At 41.2% G+C, this 16,072-nt stretch overlaps 1 protein-coding gene across 4 annotated transcripts in view; it reads right to left on the bottom strand.

Annotated features, from left to right (window-relative positions):
- TAF3 (TATA-box binding protein associated factor 3) overlaps positions 1-16,072 on the bottom strand; it is a 193,657-nt gene that overhangs the window by 174,168 nt on the left and 3,417 nt on the right. For 2 of the 4 annotated variants that reach the window (XM_066279814.1, XM_066279815.1), the window contains exon 2: positions 12,207-12,449. In XM_066279814.1, coding sequence (XP_066135911.1) covers positions 12,207-12,449 — 243 coding nt within the window. Of the gene's footprint in view, positions 1-11,799; positions 11,820-12,206; positions 12,450-16,072 lie in introns of those variants that run through there. The other 2 variants (XM_066279816.1, XM_066279817.1) reach the window with 2 other exon arrangements.

The following is a 16,072-nucleotide window of genomic DNA, read 5'->3' as shown; positions in this document are numbered from 1 at the left end:
AAAATGTATTTTTTGCTGATCTGACAAAAAAAAAAATAGGTACAATTTTGATTCATTCACATTGGATAGCTATTATTGTGTTGACTGCTATCATTTTTTTATTTGACAACCTAAGGGAGAAGCGGTCAGTGACCCTGACTAAATCAGTATCGCATGTTTTAAAATTCTTGTGGCACACCAGCCTGGCTGTTGCGTTACATGGGCTGAAAATCACTGAGGTAGAGTAATAGGACTGGGTTTTGTGCAAAGTGTGACATGCAGAGTGAGCGTAGGATTTAAAGAGCAAGCAAGACCAGTGTAAGTTCTGGAAACAAATAAAACTAATTATACCAAAATATAATTCTATGTAATGGCAGAGATATACAGGATAGGGCAAAAGTAGGTTTACAGTTGTGAGTACAAAAACCAGTTTCCTCAGTATTATTTATTTATTATATTCCATAAGAACAACTGTAAACTTACTTTTGCCCTACTCTATATATCATGGGTGCCCAAAGAAGGGGAACTCCAAATCAGCCTGAGTGAAGGTACGGAGGAGGCGCCTGGTTCGTCTGGGGAAACAAAGTCAGGTTAATGATTCTGGAGATTCAAGCCTGAAGCAATGAGGGGCAGAAAATTAACATGTCAATGCAGGCAGAATTCTCATCAGGGAAGGGCCTACAGATTTACATACAGAAATCTGTACTGAACATCATAGGCCAGTCACTACAAATCAACCCTCAATTTCATTTCTGATACAACCCCTATGGCTCACATGCTGTAGAATTAAGAAAAACAGACACCACCACGACTCCAGTGACTACTACCCTGGGTACACAGAATACTGGGCCCCAACCCTCGCGCTCCGGCCTTGCAAGGTCATGAGAGGAAAGTATCTGTGAAGGTAAAGAGAAGGTGAGAGAGTGAGACTGAAATGTAGGGCCAGGGGCATTTGTAATCCTGACCATTAAGAAGGCTGGCTTGTTTACGGTACTACCCCACTTAGGAACGTCTTGCCCAAGCAGAGATTTCCAACAACCATAGAAAGAAAAGCCAAAAGTAAGGAGATAGGGACATCATATTCATGCCTCTAACTTAAATTCTGGCTCCTTGTATAGGACACGATGCATAATGGTGATCCTACATGTGCTCTGAATGAAATCAACTATCCTAATTTAGCTCAGCTCCCAAGTCACAATAAAACACAGGGCAAGCCTGACCAGGTGGTGGTGCAGTGGATAGAGCATTGGCCTGGGACGCAGAGGATCCAGGTTTGAAACTCTGAGGTCAGTGGCTTGAGAACAGGCTCACCAGCTAGAGTGCAGGGTAGTTGGCTTGAGCGTGGGATCATAGACATGACCCCATAGTCGCTGACTTAAAGCCCAAGGTTGCTGGCTGAGATCAAAGGTTGCTGGTTTGAAGCCCCAAAGTCACTGGCTTGAGCCCAAGGTTACTGGCTTGAGCAAGGGGTCACTCACTCTGCTGGAGCCCCACCCCCACCCCACCCCCATCAAGGCACATATGAGAAAGCAATCAATGAACTGAGGTGCCACAACGAAGAACTGATGCTTCTCATCTCTCTCCCTTCCTGCCTGCCTTTCCCTATCAGTTCCTCTCTCTGTCTCTATCAAAAAAAGAAAAAAAGAAAAAGAAACACAGGGCAAGTTAATTCACCTTTAAAAAACAAACAAACTTCCACTACTCCTTCTGTAAAGTGGAAATAATCATTGCAACTTTAAGGGTTGTTTCAAGATTAAATGAGATAATGCTTATGAAAATGCTATGTGACATCAAGGACAAATTTTCTGAAAGGTGCTTTTATATTCCTATTTTCAAATAAACGCAATATTAACATTTTAGTAACTGAAAAGCAGTGTAAATGTTCACATTAACATTCTTCTATTCATTTAGTAAGTAATCACAGTTGTAGGAATAAACATATTTTCTCTATAATGAATAAAGCAATTTTTATTTTGAATGAAAAAAAGAAGTTGCTCTTTGGAGACATTTTTGCTTTTCCTTGAAAAAAAAAAGGGTTGCTCACTGAAATTGTGAAAAAGCTAGTGAAGTGTTTTATGCTGTGGAATATACTTGCTTACTGTTTAACAGTTTACCATGGAAGAATAATTCAGATAAAATTTTAAACAAATGTAGGAATATTTTAGAAATTTTTAGGAAACAAAATTAGTAGGACTGGTTATGGGGAATGAAGAAATAGAATGAGGAAAAGAGTCAAAGACACTCTCAGCCTGACCTGTGGCACAGTGGATAAACTGTTGACCCGGAATGCTGAGGTCGCCAGTTTGAAATCCTGGGCTTGCCTGGTCAAGGCACATATAAGAAGCAACTGCTACAAGCTGATGCTTCCCATTCCTTCCCCTGTTTCTCCCTTTCTCTCTCTTGCCTCTCTCTAAAATTCAATAAATAAAATCTTTTAAAAAAAGACACCTCTCACGTTTCTAGTTTGAATGCCTGGGTACTACTAGATGGTGCCACCAACTAAAATAGATAACACAGGTATATTAAGGGTAAGATAATGTGTGTAGCCTTTGACACACCAATCTGAGGCGCCTGTGGGAAATGTGGAAACGGCCCACTGACAATTGGATACAGAGTCTGGAAGGTGTGGTATGGAGATACGGTTTGGGGACTCATCAGTACACAAATGATGGTTAAAACCATAATACAGAAGATTAAACTGAGTGGAGTGAGAAAAAGAGAAGATAAAATTTGGGGAGCACTAACATTTTAGAGGTAGAAGAGCTTTGGAAGATGAGCTTTGGAAGATGTGTCTGAGCATATGAAAGGCACAGAAAATGAATTAGTCATATAAGGAAAATTAAGAGAGTATGATGTCACTGAAGAAAAGTAGTTTCAAGGAGCACCCCACAATAAATGTAAAAGATGCAATAAAGAGAATCCTGGAAGAAAGTGGCAGGCATGGCAATGTAGTTTTTGGATCTCCGCAAATTGCCATTTAAAAACAGAGAAATTAACATAATAAGGTGACAAAGTATATGCATTGATGCCAAAATATAGAGGGTGACAACCAACCACCAAAAGCCATGAGACCTTAGTATTACCCATCTGTACAGGGGCAAGTGATAAAAGCAATGGGAGACTAGCCTGAAAGAGAAGAACTTCAAAGAAACCAACAGGACTCACTGAAAGCCTGGCAGGCTATGTGAGAAGAGTGGCTGAGGCTGAGAAAGGTCTGGCTGCTTCCGGGACAGGTGACTAACAGAACCGGGGGTGGGGTCTAGGGGGAAGGGAAGAGTCAAGCCCCTGAGCTTTCAAACCCGACCCTTTCCTATTCTCTCCAGGATAGAACCCACTGAAAACAAACTTGCTGGGACTAGAATCACAACTAAACAGAAAAGCAAAAAAAGGAAAACTAGCATTAATGAAAGAGAAGATTCAGAAAAAATTGGTGGAAGAAAACAGAGAATCTCAGAAAGCTATCCCCTTTTTTCACAACACTCACAAAGGAGCACTGCAAGTTAGAAAAACTACTTTGAACTTCCTTCTAGATGTTCAAAACAACCATACTCACATACACAATTTCTGTAAGAAAATGATTAAACCTAAATAACATCCCTAAAGACAATGAAAGCACAAGAAAAACACAGTAAAAAACAGAGGAAAACTGTAACATTCTATTTTAAAATGGTCTAAAAGACATGGAAGAACTTAAATCAAAATTAGAAAAACAGAACTCAAGAAAGCAGCTATATAATCTAACAGTGGGCACATGATAAATGAGTTTTAAAATTTGGGGTAAACAGAATAACATAAGGAAAAAAAATGTTTTACCTGTTTCAGTAATCATAAATGATACAGTGTTAATATTGTATGTGTAATCTAGGATATGACAAATGAGTAATTATGGAATGTTCTATCATCGTTTTTTATCCCTGGGAACCAGAATTATTGTTATGGACAAAAGCATTTACTGAAATAACATAATAAATAAGTAGAAACCCTATAGTCCTGAATTTGAACTGAAAATATTAGTATAAACTCATGTTATCTTATCTGTTATCTATCAATCAACACACATCTGGTATGTATATTTTAAAATATAAATATGCAATTACCAATGCTTAGAAACAGTGACACCCAGTTATAATAAGTACCCCACGTGTCCACATTGTAGACTTGAAATGACATTTCCCAAGAAGCCAGGATTTCTTGGAAGAATGATTGATTCTAAGTGCAGCACAAGATGAGTCTACTATAATTTGATATACCAGATAGCAGGGGTTCTATAAAAGACTACTAACATCATATCAGAAAGACTCAGCAGCCACATTAAATAAGTTGTCACTGGTCAAAAATGGGACAATCTGAGTTGTAATAGGGCATAACCAATGAACTATGGATGACCAAAAACCAACTCATCTTAAAAACTGGGTATATAAAATCAAAGAACCAACATTTTTCTTCCTTTACCCATATGAATTAGACCACTAAGTAACTCAATAATAGATGAAAGGATTTCCTTACAATTATTCCAACTAAAGAATAAAAGAAAATCAAAATGATGGACCCTGGCCGGGTAGCTCAGTTGATTAGAACATCATCCCAATACATCAAGGTTGCAGGTTTGATCCCCAGTCAGGACAGATATAAGGAAGCACCCAATTGATGCTTGTCTTTTCTCTCTCAAATAAACAAACAAACAGATAAATATAAATTGTAAAAACAAAACAAAATGATGGAATATCACTAACTTGCAACCCTTAATGAATTAATGGATCTAGGCAATGAGCATCAAGCTACTAATACCAAAAAAAAAAAAAAAAAGAAAAGAAAAGAAAGCAAACATTAGCCTCTCGATAAAGAAACATAACACTGCATATATCTTGCCAAAGCTACTGAACCAGAGTCTGGTTCAGCCTCAGATTTTCACTGGCAATTTGCAAGAAATACATTTAACGGTACTGTGAGCGCAGAGTCAGCAAAATCCTGACTGTGACAATCCTGTAAGTCAAACCACCAAGTCTTCAACAAATACATTGGAAGAAAAAGAAAGGGATTTAGCAAGGCCAGGCTTGGTGAGTGGGGAGCTGTAGACTAAAAGTGACTTAAAAGACATGTAAAGTAGCCCTGGCCGGTTGGCTCAGTGGTAGAGCGTTGGCCTGGCATGCAGGAGTCCCGGGTTCGATTCCTGGCCAGGGCACACAGGAAAAGCGCCCATCTGCTTCTCCACCCCTCCCCCTCTCCTTCCTCTCTGTCTCCCTGTTCCCCTCCCGCAGCCAAGGCTCCATTGGAGCAAAGTTGGCCATGGCGCTGAGAATGGCTCTATGACCTCTGCTTCAGGCGCTAGAATGCCTCTGGTTGCAACAGAGCAACGCCCCAGATGTGGGCAAAGCATTGCCCCCTGGTGGGCGTGCTGGGTGGATCCCGGTTGGGCGCATGCGGGAGTCTTCAGAAAAATACAAAAAAAAAAAAAAAAAAAAGACATGTAAAGTAAAAAAAGAGGGGGGTGTAAAGAAATTAAAGTGTCAGAGATGTACACTTGCCAACTTTCAAATATGCATTACAGTATCATTAACTATAGTCACTATGTTGTACATTACATACCATGACATTTTTTGTAACTGAAAGTTTATATCTTTTGATACCCTTTACCCATTTAGCCCACCCTCCTACCATTGGCAACCACAAATCGGTTCTGTTTCTATGAGCTTGTTTTTTATTAATTTAAAAATTATTTATTATTATATATATATTTTACAAATGAAATACACAAGGTTCAGAAAGGTGAAGTAACTTGGTAAGACTATAAACTCAGTAACTAGTTGAGTCCTGTCTTAATGGCTCTATGAAGCCCATGCTTTTTCTCTATTATACCCTACTGCCATTTCAGTCCTTTTACTCTTTTTTTTTCCATTTGTGGTTAAGTCTTTCTATTTCTTATACACTCACCATCACGGAGAAGATATTCAATTTTTTTTTGGCATGAACTGAGTTAGGGATTGATAATATTATAGTGCATGACTGTACTTTGCTAACATTTTATGACCAAAGTCATTCATCTCACATATGGCTCTTGAAGAAATAAACAGAAAATAAAAAAACTTGGCAAACAGGTATTATTATCAAAGTTATCCACATCTTGACCAAACTCTGTAACACTAACCAGAAGACTAGGAACTTTGTAACATGCTGTACCCATGAAAAAAGAAATTTCAGATTATAATGATTTATTAAGTTGACCTGTGTTGGCTATATTATTAAAACAGTAACCATCGTATTGCATTTTATATCCTTTTCCCTGAACAGAGGAAAAGGTTTTGATAAGCACCTTACTGTGCTGCCTATCTATTATTGCATCCTTATGAATCATATTCATAACTTATGAGTCAGCAAATGTCTACTCCATAAAGAATCCATAAATGCTATCTAAAAAGAAGTGTTCAAGCTTATGTCATTTTCCTATTTATATGTTTATAATTTAGATTACATAAAAAGTCAAGAAATAAGAGTCTTTTTTGCTTCAAATATTGGCAAGGAACTCAAACTTTTACTGTAGTAATTTTAAACAGAAGTCAGTGTCTAAAATCACTAACTTGTTTCTCATGCTCCTTCACTTCCCAATATAAATTCTGATCTTAGTTACATTTCCTTGGCAATATTTAAACATGATAACCGTATCACTTCCAGAGAATTTTATTGTATTATTTGCATGGTAAAAAAATAAAATAAGAAGGACCAAATGTGTAAGTGGAAATTATTATCAAAGTCCTAACCTTGGTTCTGATTAGTGAGCTCATTAGAGTTTATTTATAAAAAATAATTAAGGTCCTGGCCGGTTGGCCTTAGTCGGTTAAGAGCGTTGTTCTGAAACGACAAGGTTGTAAGTTCAACCCCGGTCAGGACACACAGGAAATAACCAATGAATGCACGAATGAATGGAACAACTAATGAATGCTTCCCTTCCCCTTCCCCTATCTCTCCCTTTCTCTCTCTGCTGTCTCTCTAAAAATTAATCAATTAAAAAAATTTTAAGCAAGCCCTGGCCAGATAGATAGTTCAGTTGGTTGGAGACTCATACTGGAGTGTGGGGGTTGCCAGTTCGATTCCCTGGTCAGGGCACATACAGGAGCAACTCAATATTCCTGTCTCTCACTCCCTGCCTCTCTCTCTCGCTCTCTCAAAAAAAATAAATAAAATAATAATAATAATTAGATAACTCTCTAAATAAATAAATAAAGGTTATATATGGGCCAAACATAAACTTATGTACAAATCAAGGATTAAGATTAATCAGATGCTCACCTGAGACTGATTTAAAAAGCCAAAAAAGAAATCAGTTTATTAAATAGAAGGTATAATAGGAGACAGAAAGCTATGCAAATTACAAAATAGATTTAGAAAGCTCCACAAGGCAGAGAAAAACTGGGTTGAAAAATTTTTTCTTTTTAGCACGTGCTCCTGCATGCGGGGGGTAGAAGAGGAGAGTGGGAAAGAGGGAGGGAGGAAAGGAAGGAGAGAGGGAGGGAGGGACAAAGGAGAGACAGGCCGGAAGAGAGAGAGAGATAAGAAGCATCAATTCTTCACTGCGGTATCTTAGTTGTTCATTGATAGCTTTCTTATATGTGTCTTGATGGGGGGGGGGGCACTCCAGCAGAGCAAGTGACTCCTTGCTCAAGCCAGTGCCCTTGGGCATCAAGCCAGAGACCTTTGGGCTCAAGCCTGCGACCCCGCCCTCAAGCTGGCGACTTCAGGGTCTCGAACCTGGGTCCTCAGTATCCCACTCCAAAGCTCTATCCACCTATCATTCTGAGAATCACTGATATACCAATTATTCACATATCAGTGTCTTTCCTTTAGATTCCTCCTACAAAATGCCTTAAGTTTCTTCCAGCATTTGGTTACCATTCCTGTTTTCTTAGCACAAATCCAAATTGAGTACTTCTAGATGCCTTTCAGCTAAAAATTTCAAAGCCACACAAATATTATTCTTAAAGAACAAAAGGACATATCATGGATTAATACTTAATATGACTTTCATAAAGATGTCTAGGAAGCTTAATAAGTTATATTTAATGACAACAGCAAAGAAGGAAATTCCAGGTCTACTTAACATTTATGACCTGTTTGTAAGAGAAAATGGAGTTTTCTTCAATCAGGCCTAAACTCAAGAAACCCTCCCTTTGATAATGTTGATATTGAAATGCAATTATGTTTTTAAAATCAATATATATAAGGTTAGAGAAGTAACAAATATAAGTGTTTCTAAGATCAAAAACAATGACATTAGTGAATAGGAATTTATTTTTATTTATTTTTTTTGTATTTTCCCAAAGTTTGAAGTGGGGAGGCAGTCAGACAGACTCTTGCATCTGCCTGACCGAGATCCACCCGGCATGCCCACTAGGGGGTGATGCTCTGCCCATCTGGGGCATTGCTCTTTTGCAGCCGGAGCCATTCTAGTGCCTGAGGCGGAGGCCATGGAGCCATCCTCAGCACCCAGGCCAACTTTGCTCCAATGGAGCCTTGGCTGAGGGAGGAGAAGAGAGAGATAGAGAGAAAGGAAAGGGAGAAGGATGGAGAAGCAGATGGGCACTTCTCCTGTGTGCCCTGACCGGAAATCGAACCCAGGGCTTCCACACGCCGGGCCGACACTCTACCACTGAGCCAACCAGCCAGAGCCTGCGAATAAGGGATTTAAAATGAATGACTTTACAAAGAGGATTACAAACAGGAAGATTTCCTCAAGGACAATAAACTATACATATACAAATAAATTCAAAGGTGGAGAGAGAGAGAATTTTAGGCATTTGCAGAGGGTGAATGAGTAGTTACCATTTAATGGTTACAGAGGTAGAAAAGATAAAATATTTGGAGATGAATGGTGGTGATGGCAATACAACAATGCAGATAAAGCTACTAAATTATACATCTAAAAACTTTTTAAAAAGTCTGACCTGGGCCCTGGCCGGTTGGCTCAGCGGTAGAGCGTCGGCCTAGCGTGCGGAGGACCCGGGTTCGATTCCCGGCCAGGGCACACAGGAGAAGCGCCCATTTGCTTCTCCACCCCTCCGCCGTGCTTTCCTCTCTGTCTCTCTCTTCCCCTCCCGCAGCCAAGGCTCCATTGGAGTAAAGATGGCCCGGGCGCTGGGGATGGCTCTGTGGCCTCTGCCTCAGGCGCTAGAGTGGCTCTGGTCGCAACATGGCGACGCCCAGGATGGGCAGAGCATCGCCCCCTGGTGGGCAGAGCGTCGCCCCATAGTGGGCGTGCCGGGTGGATCCCGGTCGGGCGCATGCGGGAGTCTGTCTGACTGTCTCTCCCTGTTTCCAGCTTCAGAAAAATGAAAAAGAAAAAAAAAAAAAAAAAAGTCTGACCTGGGCCCTGGCTGGTTGGCTCAGCGGTAGAGCGTCGGCCTGGTGTGCGGGGGACCCGGGTTCAATTCCCGGCCAGGGCACATAGGAGAAGCGCCCATCTGCTTCTCCACCCCGCCCCCCCTCCTTCCTCTCTGTCTCTCTCTTCCCCTCCCGCAGCCAAGGCTCCATTGGAGCAAAGATGGCCCGGGTGCTGGGGATGGCTCCTTGGCCTCTGCCCCAGGCGCTAGAGTGGCTCTGGTTGCGGCAGAGCGACCCCCCAGAGGGGCAGAGCATCGCCCCCTGGTGGGCAGAGCGTGGCCCCTGGTGGGCGTGCCGGGTGGATCCCGGTTGGGCGCATGCGGGAGTCTGTCTGACTGTCTCTCCCCGTTTCTGGCTTCAGAAAAAACAAAACAAAACAAAACAAAACAAAAGTCTGACCTGTGGTAGCACAGTGGATAGAATATCAACCTGGGATGATGAGGTCCCAGATTTGAAACTCCAAGGTCACTGGCTTGAGCCCAAGGTTGCTGGCTTGAGGAAGTGGTCACTGGCTCAGCTTGAGCCTCCCAGTAAAGGCACATATGAGAAGCTATCAGTGAACAACTAAGGTGATGCAACTATACATTGATGCTCCTCATCCCTCTCTCCATCCTCTCCTTTTCTCTCCCTTCCTGTCTCTCTGCACTCTTCTTTTCTCCTCAAAACAAACAAATAAACAAAAAATTGCATTGAATAAAAATAAACAACAAAAATAGTTAAAATGGTCAATTTTATACTATCTATAATTTATTACAATAAAAATAATAAATAAGTTATTTCTGCCATCATTTGTATTATTATGAGATGTGTCTATCGTTTTAGAATTAAAAACAAAAATGAATTGCAACTTTCCTACTTTTTACAAGAAGAAACATATTGTACCTGCATTAGCAATCACAAATTACTTATCACTTTAGAATCTTAGTAAGCTTAAATGAGCAAAATGTAAAATCATGCAGGAAAAAAGGAACTCTGCAATGACTAACTACTATGCCTGATGAGCTATTATTTTATAATCAAAAGGTCTATGTAACCAAGTAATAAACATTTCTACTTATCAATAAAAAATAAATGGCCAGTTAGCTCAGTCGGTTAATTGTCCTGAAATGACAAGGTTGTGGGTTCAATCCCTGGTCAGGGCACACACAGGAAGCAACCAATGAATACACAACTGAGTAGAACAACAAATGAGTGCTTCCCTTCCCCCTCCACTCTCTTTACCTTTCTCTCTCCCTCTCTAAAAAATCAATAAAAATTAAGCTCCGGGAGGATAGCATGGTTGGTTGGAGCATCATTCCAGAGAGCAAAGGTTGCTGGTTTAATCTGTCAGTCAGAAGCAGCTCAATGTTCCTGTCTCTCTCTCTCCCTGCCTTTCTCTCTCTCTCTCTCTCTCTCTCTCTCTCTCTGTCTCAAAAAAAAGGGAGATAAAGCTACAAAGTGTTAGTGAATATTCACTCACTGTTTCCAAGAGCATCCAACTCACATTAATAATAAGTGGGGAGGCGCCTGACCAGGCAGGTGGTGCAGTGGATAGAGCGTTGGACTGGGATGCGGAGGACCCAGGTTTGAGACCCCGAGGTCGCCAGCTTGAGCGCGGGCTCATCTGGTTTGAGCAAAAGCTCACCAGCTTGGACCCAAGGTCGCTGGCTTGAGCAGGGGTTACCCGGGCTGCTGCAGCCCCACAGTCAAGGCACATATGAGAAAGCAATCAATGAACAACTAAGGCGTCGCAACGAAAAACTGATGATTGATGCTTCTCATCTCTCTCTGTCCTGTCTGTCTGTCCCTATCTATCCCTCTCTCTGACTCTCTCTCTGTCTCTGTAAAAATAAATAAATAAATAAATAATAATAATAAGCAAGGAGGGCCTGACCAGGTAGTGGTGCAGTAAATAAGAGCAGTGACCTGGAATGCTAAGGACTCAGGTTCAAAATCCCAAGGTCACTGCCTTGAGCAGGGGGTCACTGGCTTGGCCGGAGCCTACCGGTGGAGGCACATATGAGAAGTAGTCAATAAACAACTAAAGGGCCGCAACTATGAGTTGATGCTTTTCATCTCTCTCCCCTTCTCTCTCTTACTAAAATAATAATAAAAAATAAGTGGGGAAGAAAAGAGCTACTCCAAATTTTCTGCTTCAAAGGTTTTATAACTTACTAAACATCCCATTCTCATATAATACATCTACTGAAAGGCTTCTCTGTGGTCACACTCTGTTCTCCTCTACTTAAAAGTTATAGAGGAAGTAAATGCCTCATCAGATATAAATTTGATTATGTCATGGCTTTGCCTGGTGATGCCAGCTGCAAGTTTGTTGACTTAAAATTCAGAATAATTTATAAATAAACATTAAAATATTTTTATTACATTTCTAGAATTTGTGTTAGCACAGCATTCTATATAATTCAGTTAGGAAAACTAAGAAGAGTAAAAACCCATTAAAATAGTTACATGAGGCTCTGGCCAGTTGGCTCAGTAGTAGAGCGTCGGCATGGTGTGCAGGAATTCTGGGTTCGATTCCCGGCCAGGACACACAGGAACAGGAGAAGCGCCCATCTGCTTCTCCACCTCTCCCCCTCTCCTTCCTCTCTGTTTCTCTCTTCCCCTCCCGCAGCCAAGGCTCCATTGGAGCAAAGTTGGCCTATGCCTCAGGCGCTAGAATGGCTCTGGTTGCAACAGAGCAATGCCCCAGGTGGGCAGAGCATCGCCCCCTGGTGGGCATGCCGGGTGGATCCCGGTCGGGCGCATGCGGGAGTCTGCCTGCCTCCCGGTTTCCAACATCAGAAAAATACAAAAAGAAAAAAAAAAAAAGTTACATGAGTATATATGAGTAAGAAACAAACTAAAAAATCACAGACCTTCTTGAGAAGACACAATGGGTGGCAGGTAATCAGGAATGTATTCTTTCCTTTCCTCTGCATCTCTACTTCCAGGTTGAGGAAACTGGAGTACATTATTCTTGCTAACAGGAAATGAAGGGATTTGATGTGGGAAAGTGACAGGTTCAATATTGTGAATATAGTCTTCTAGTTCATTAAGACTAACCCCCATAAGCTGGAAAGCTTCACCAACATCGTCCAAAATTGGGTCTGTTCGGCCATCTGAAACAAAGACAAAAGCAAAGAAATTATTTTAAGAAAATTCCATGAATATTTTTAAACCTATTACAAAAAAAATAACTAAATATGTATCAGAATCGAGCATATTATATATTCAAGACCTAGTTGCTGTAAAATATTTCTTAAATTTTAAATAGAACATATTATTTAAACATTAGAAAGCTAATTCTTTTTTTAATATATAAGATAAATTTTATTCAGAAAGTCAGAGAGATAGAAGAAATGTGCCATAGAAGAAATGGGTCTAAGGAAACAAGTCACAGAAATAAAACAAGGGCCCTTGGAGCTCAGGAAAGAGAGAGGCAAGGAAAACGCACCTGAGGGGAGGAGATGGAGAGCCAAAAAGCTGATTCTTAAAGTCAGGTTTAAATAGGACTTGACAACCGATCTGAATGCCACAGACAATTCATATTGACAGTTAGCTGACACAGAACATCTATCAAAAGTAGTTTAGGGATGATCAATAACATTTGGAACAATGGCTGACACAAAAACTGCCCAATAAATATTACTATTATTATTTTCTATCAAATAACTGGAATGCTGTGCTGACTAGGTAAATAGCCATTCCATTTTCTCTACTGTTCAATGATGCACCTCTGGAACCTAAGAAGACAATGACTAGCCCATAGTTGACAATAAATACTTGTTGAGTAAATTATACTGCTGAATCAGTTTTTGTTTTGCTTTGTTTTGTCTTTAAGGGGAGATAGTGAGGCAGACTCCCATATGTGCCCCGAATAGGATCCTCCTGGCAACCCAATCAGGAGCTGATGCTCCAGTCCGAGCTATTTTTAACATTGTAGGTTAATGCACTGAATCAGTTTTTTTTTTTCTTTCTGTATTTTTCTAAAGTCAGAAACGGGGAGAAACAGTCAGACAGACTCCCACATGCGCCCGATCCGGATCCACCTGGCACGCCCACCAGGGGGCGTCGCTCTGTGGCGACCAGAGCCACTCTAGCGCCTGGGGCAGAGGCCAAGGAGCCATCCCCAGCGCCCGGGCCATCTTTGCTCCAGTGGAGCCTCGCTGCGGGAGGGGAAAAGAGAGACAGAGAGGAAGGAGGGGAGGGGTGGAGAAGCAGATGGGCGCTTCTCCTATGTGCCCTGGCCCGGAATGGAACCCGGGACCCCTGCACGCCAGGCCGGCGCTCTACCACTAAGCCAACCGGCCAGGGTGAATCAGTTTTTTAAATCCAATGAATTCCAAGGACATTTATAGGAAAAACTTAGATTATAAAGGTAATTTACATATAAATTTTTAAATGTAATTAAAAGACCATATAAAAACAGATACAGATAAAAAGATTAAAAGTTAGATATAGTCAGATTTTCTTAAGTAGTTTCTCCTATGCCTACCTTTATCAGAACTTAAGGTTTCTACATCTTTTAAAACTTCAATGAAAATTCTAGTTCCTTATTTCCAAAAGCCTAAGAAATTTTTTTACCATGATCTCTAATGACCACTTCAAACTTATACAATACATCTGAAAATAAATCATGCTGTAAAACAGCAGTTCTCAACCTGTGGGTTGCGACCCACAGGTTGAGAACCGCTGCTGTAAAATGAAAAAAGAATAATCCAAAATTTGTTAAAATTAGACACATGCTTATTTACACACATAGGAAAACTCTGGAAGGATACACATCCAACTGTTAACACACTACAGAGGAAAAAGCTGCAGTACAGGGGTAGGGAAGAGCTGAAGCAGGAAACTTGCACCTTACTTCAAACAGACTGTAGTCTGAGTTTTTTCTACACGTGTGGGTTACTTTATTATGACCAAGTATAATGAATAAAATTAATACTCATCCTTCCTCTTAATATTATAGATATGCATTCAATTTTCCTATTTCTATTAAAAGCATTATGTTCTTAATATAAGAAATGTAAGCAGCCCTGGCCGGTTGGCTCAGTGGTAGAGCGTCGGCCTGGCGTGCAAGGGGTCCTGGGTTTGATTTCCGGCCAGGGCACATAGGAGAAGCGCCCATCTGCTTCTCCACCCCTCCCCCTCTCCTTCCTCTATGTCTCTCTCTTCCCCTCCCGCAGCAGAGGCTCCACTGGAGCAAAGATGGCCCGGGCGCTGAGGATGGCGCCTTGGCCTCTGCCCCAGGTGCTAGATTGGCTCTGGTCGGACAGAGCGACGCCCCGGAGGGGCAGAGCATCGCCCCCTGGTGGGCGTGCCGGGTGGATCCCGGTTGGGTGCATGCGGGAGTCTGTCTGACTCTCTCTCCTCGTTTCCAGCTTCGGAAAAATACAAAAAATAAAATAAATAAATAAGCATTTTGAATTTCTCCATACACTTTGCAATTCCAACCTAAAACCTCTTGGTACTTCCCACTCCCCACCCTCACTTCCTTTTAGCCCCGGATTTCAGAATTTTTTCTGTCTTTTCCTACTATCACTATTTCAGGATAGTTTCAAGTTCTCCCAACTTGATTCTTTCTTGCACTGGACTGACAGCACAATATTCTTAATATATCACTTTTATCACACTGTTTCCCTCCTTAGTAGTATGCAGTGACTTCTACCACATTTTAATTTCTCCATCTTTTAAGTCCCTCCCTAACCTGATTTCACTCTGTTTAATATTTTCCTCTAAAAGTCTCCAACTGGCAAACATATATGTCAACCTAGCCACCTCACTGGTACTTTTATCATGTTTAATTCAACTTGAGTATCTTAGTTTATGCTTTTCCCTAACCTGGCTTGTTCTCCTATATATAATCATAGTTCATAGTTCAATGTCATCTTTTCTCTGAAGCAATCCTTCCCTAGAACCCATAGCCTACAATCAACCCTCTTTTACTTTATTCCCTTTCCTTTCTTTTCTTTTAATTTTTTTTATCTTTCTGAAGTGGGAAGCAGGGAAACAAAGAGATAGACTCTCATATATGCCCAACCAGAATCCACCCAGCAAATCCACTAGGGGGCGATGCTCTTCTGGGGTGTTGCTCCCTTGCAACGGAGCCAGTTTAGCACCTGAGGCGGAGGCCATGGAGCCATCCTCAGTGCGTGAGCCAACTTTGCTCCAATGGAGCCTTGACTGTGGGAGGGGAACAGAGAGACAGAAAGGAGAGGGGGAAGGGTGAAGAAGCAGATGGGCGCTTCTCCTGTGTGGCCTGGCCAAGAATCGAACCCGGACTTCCACACACCGGGCCAATGTTCTACCACTGAGCCAGCCAGCCAGGGCCACCTTGTTCCTTTTGCATTTACTACCTACACCAGGGGTAGTCGTCAACCTTTTTATACCTACTGCCCACTTTTGTATCTCTGTTAGTAGTAAAATTTTCTAACCGTCCACCAATTCTACAGTAATGGTGATTTATAAAGTAGGGAAGTGACTTTACTTTATAAAATTTATAAAGCAGAGTTACAGCAAGTTAAAGCATGCAATAATAATTACTTACCAAGTACTTTATGTCGGATTTTCACTAAGTTTGGCAGAATAAATCTTTATAAAACAACTTACTATAGTTAAATCTATCTTTTTATTTATACTTTGGTTGCTCCACTACCGCCTACCATGAAAGCTGGAATGCCCACTAGTAGGTGGTAGGGATCAGGTTGACTACCACTGACCTAAACCATGCAAGTATTAAATA

Source organism: Saccopteryx bilineata, chromosome 5 (assembly GCF_036850765.1).
Source record: "Saccopteryx bilineata isolate mSacBil1 chromosome 5, mSacBil1_pri_phased_curated, whole genome shotgun sequence".
NCBI lineage: Eukaryota > Metazoa > Chordata > Mammalia > Chiroptera > Emballonuridae > Saccopteryx > Saccopteryx bilineata.
This window is presented reverse-complemented; position numbering and strand designations above follow the sequence as displayed.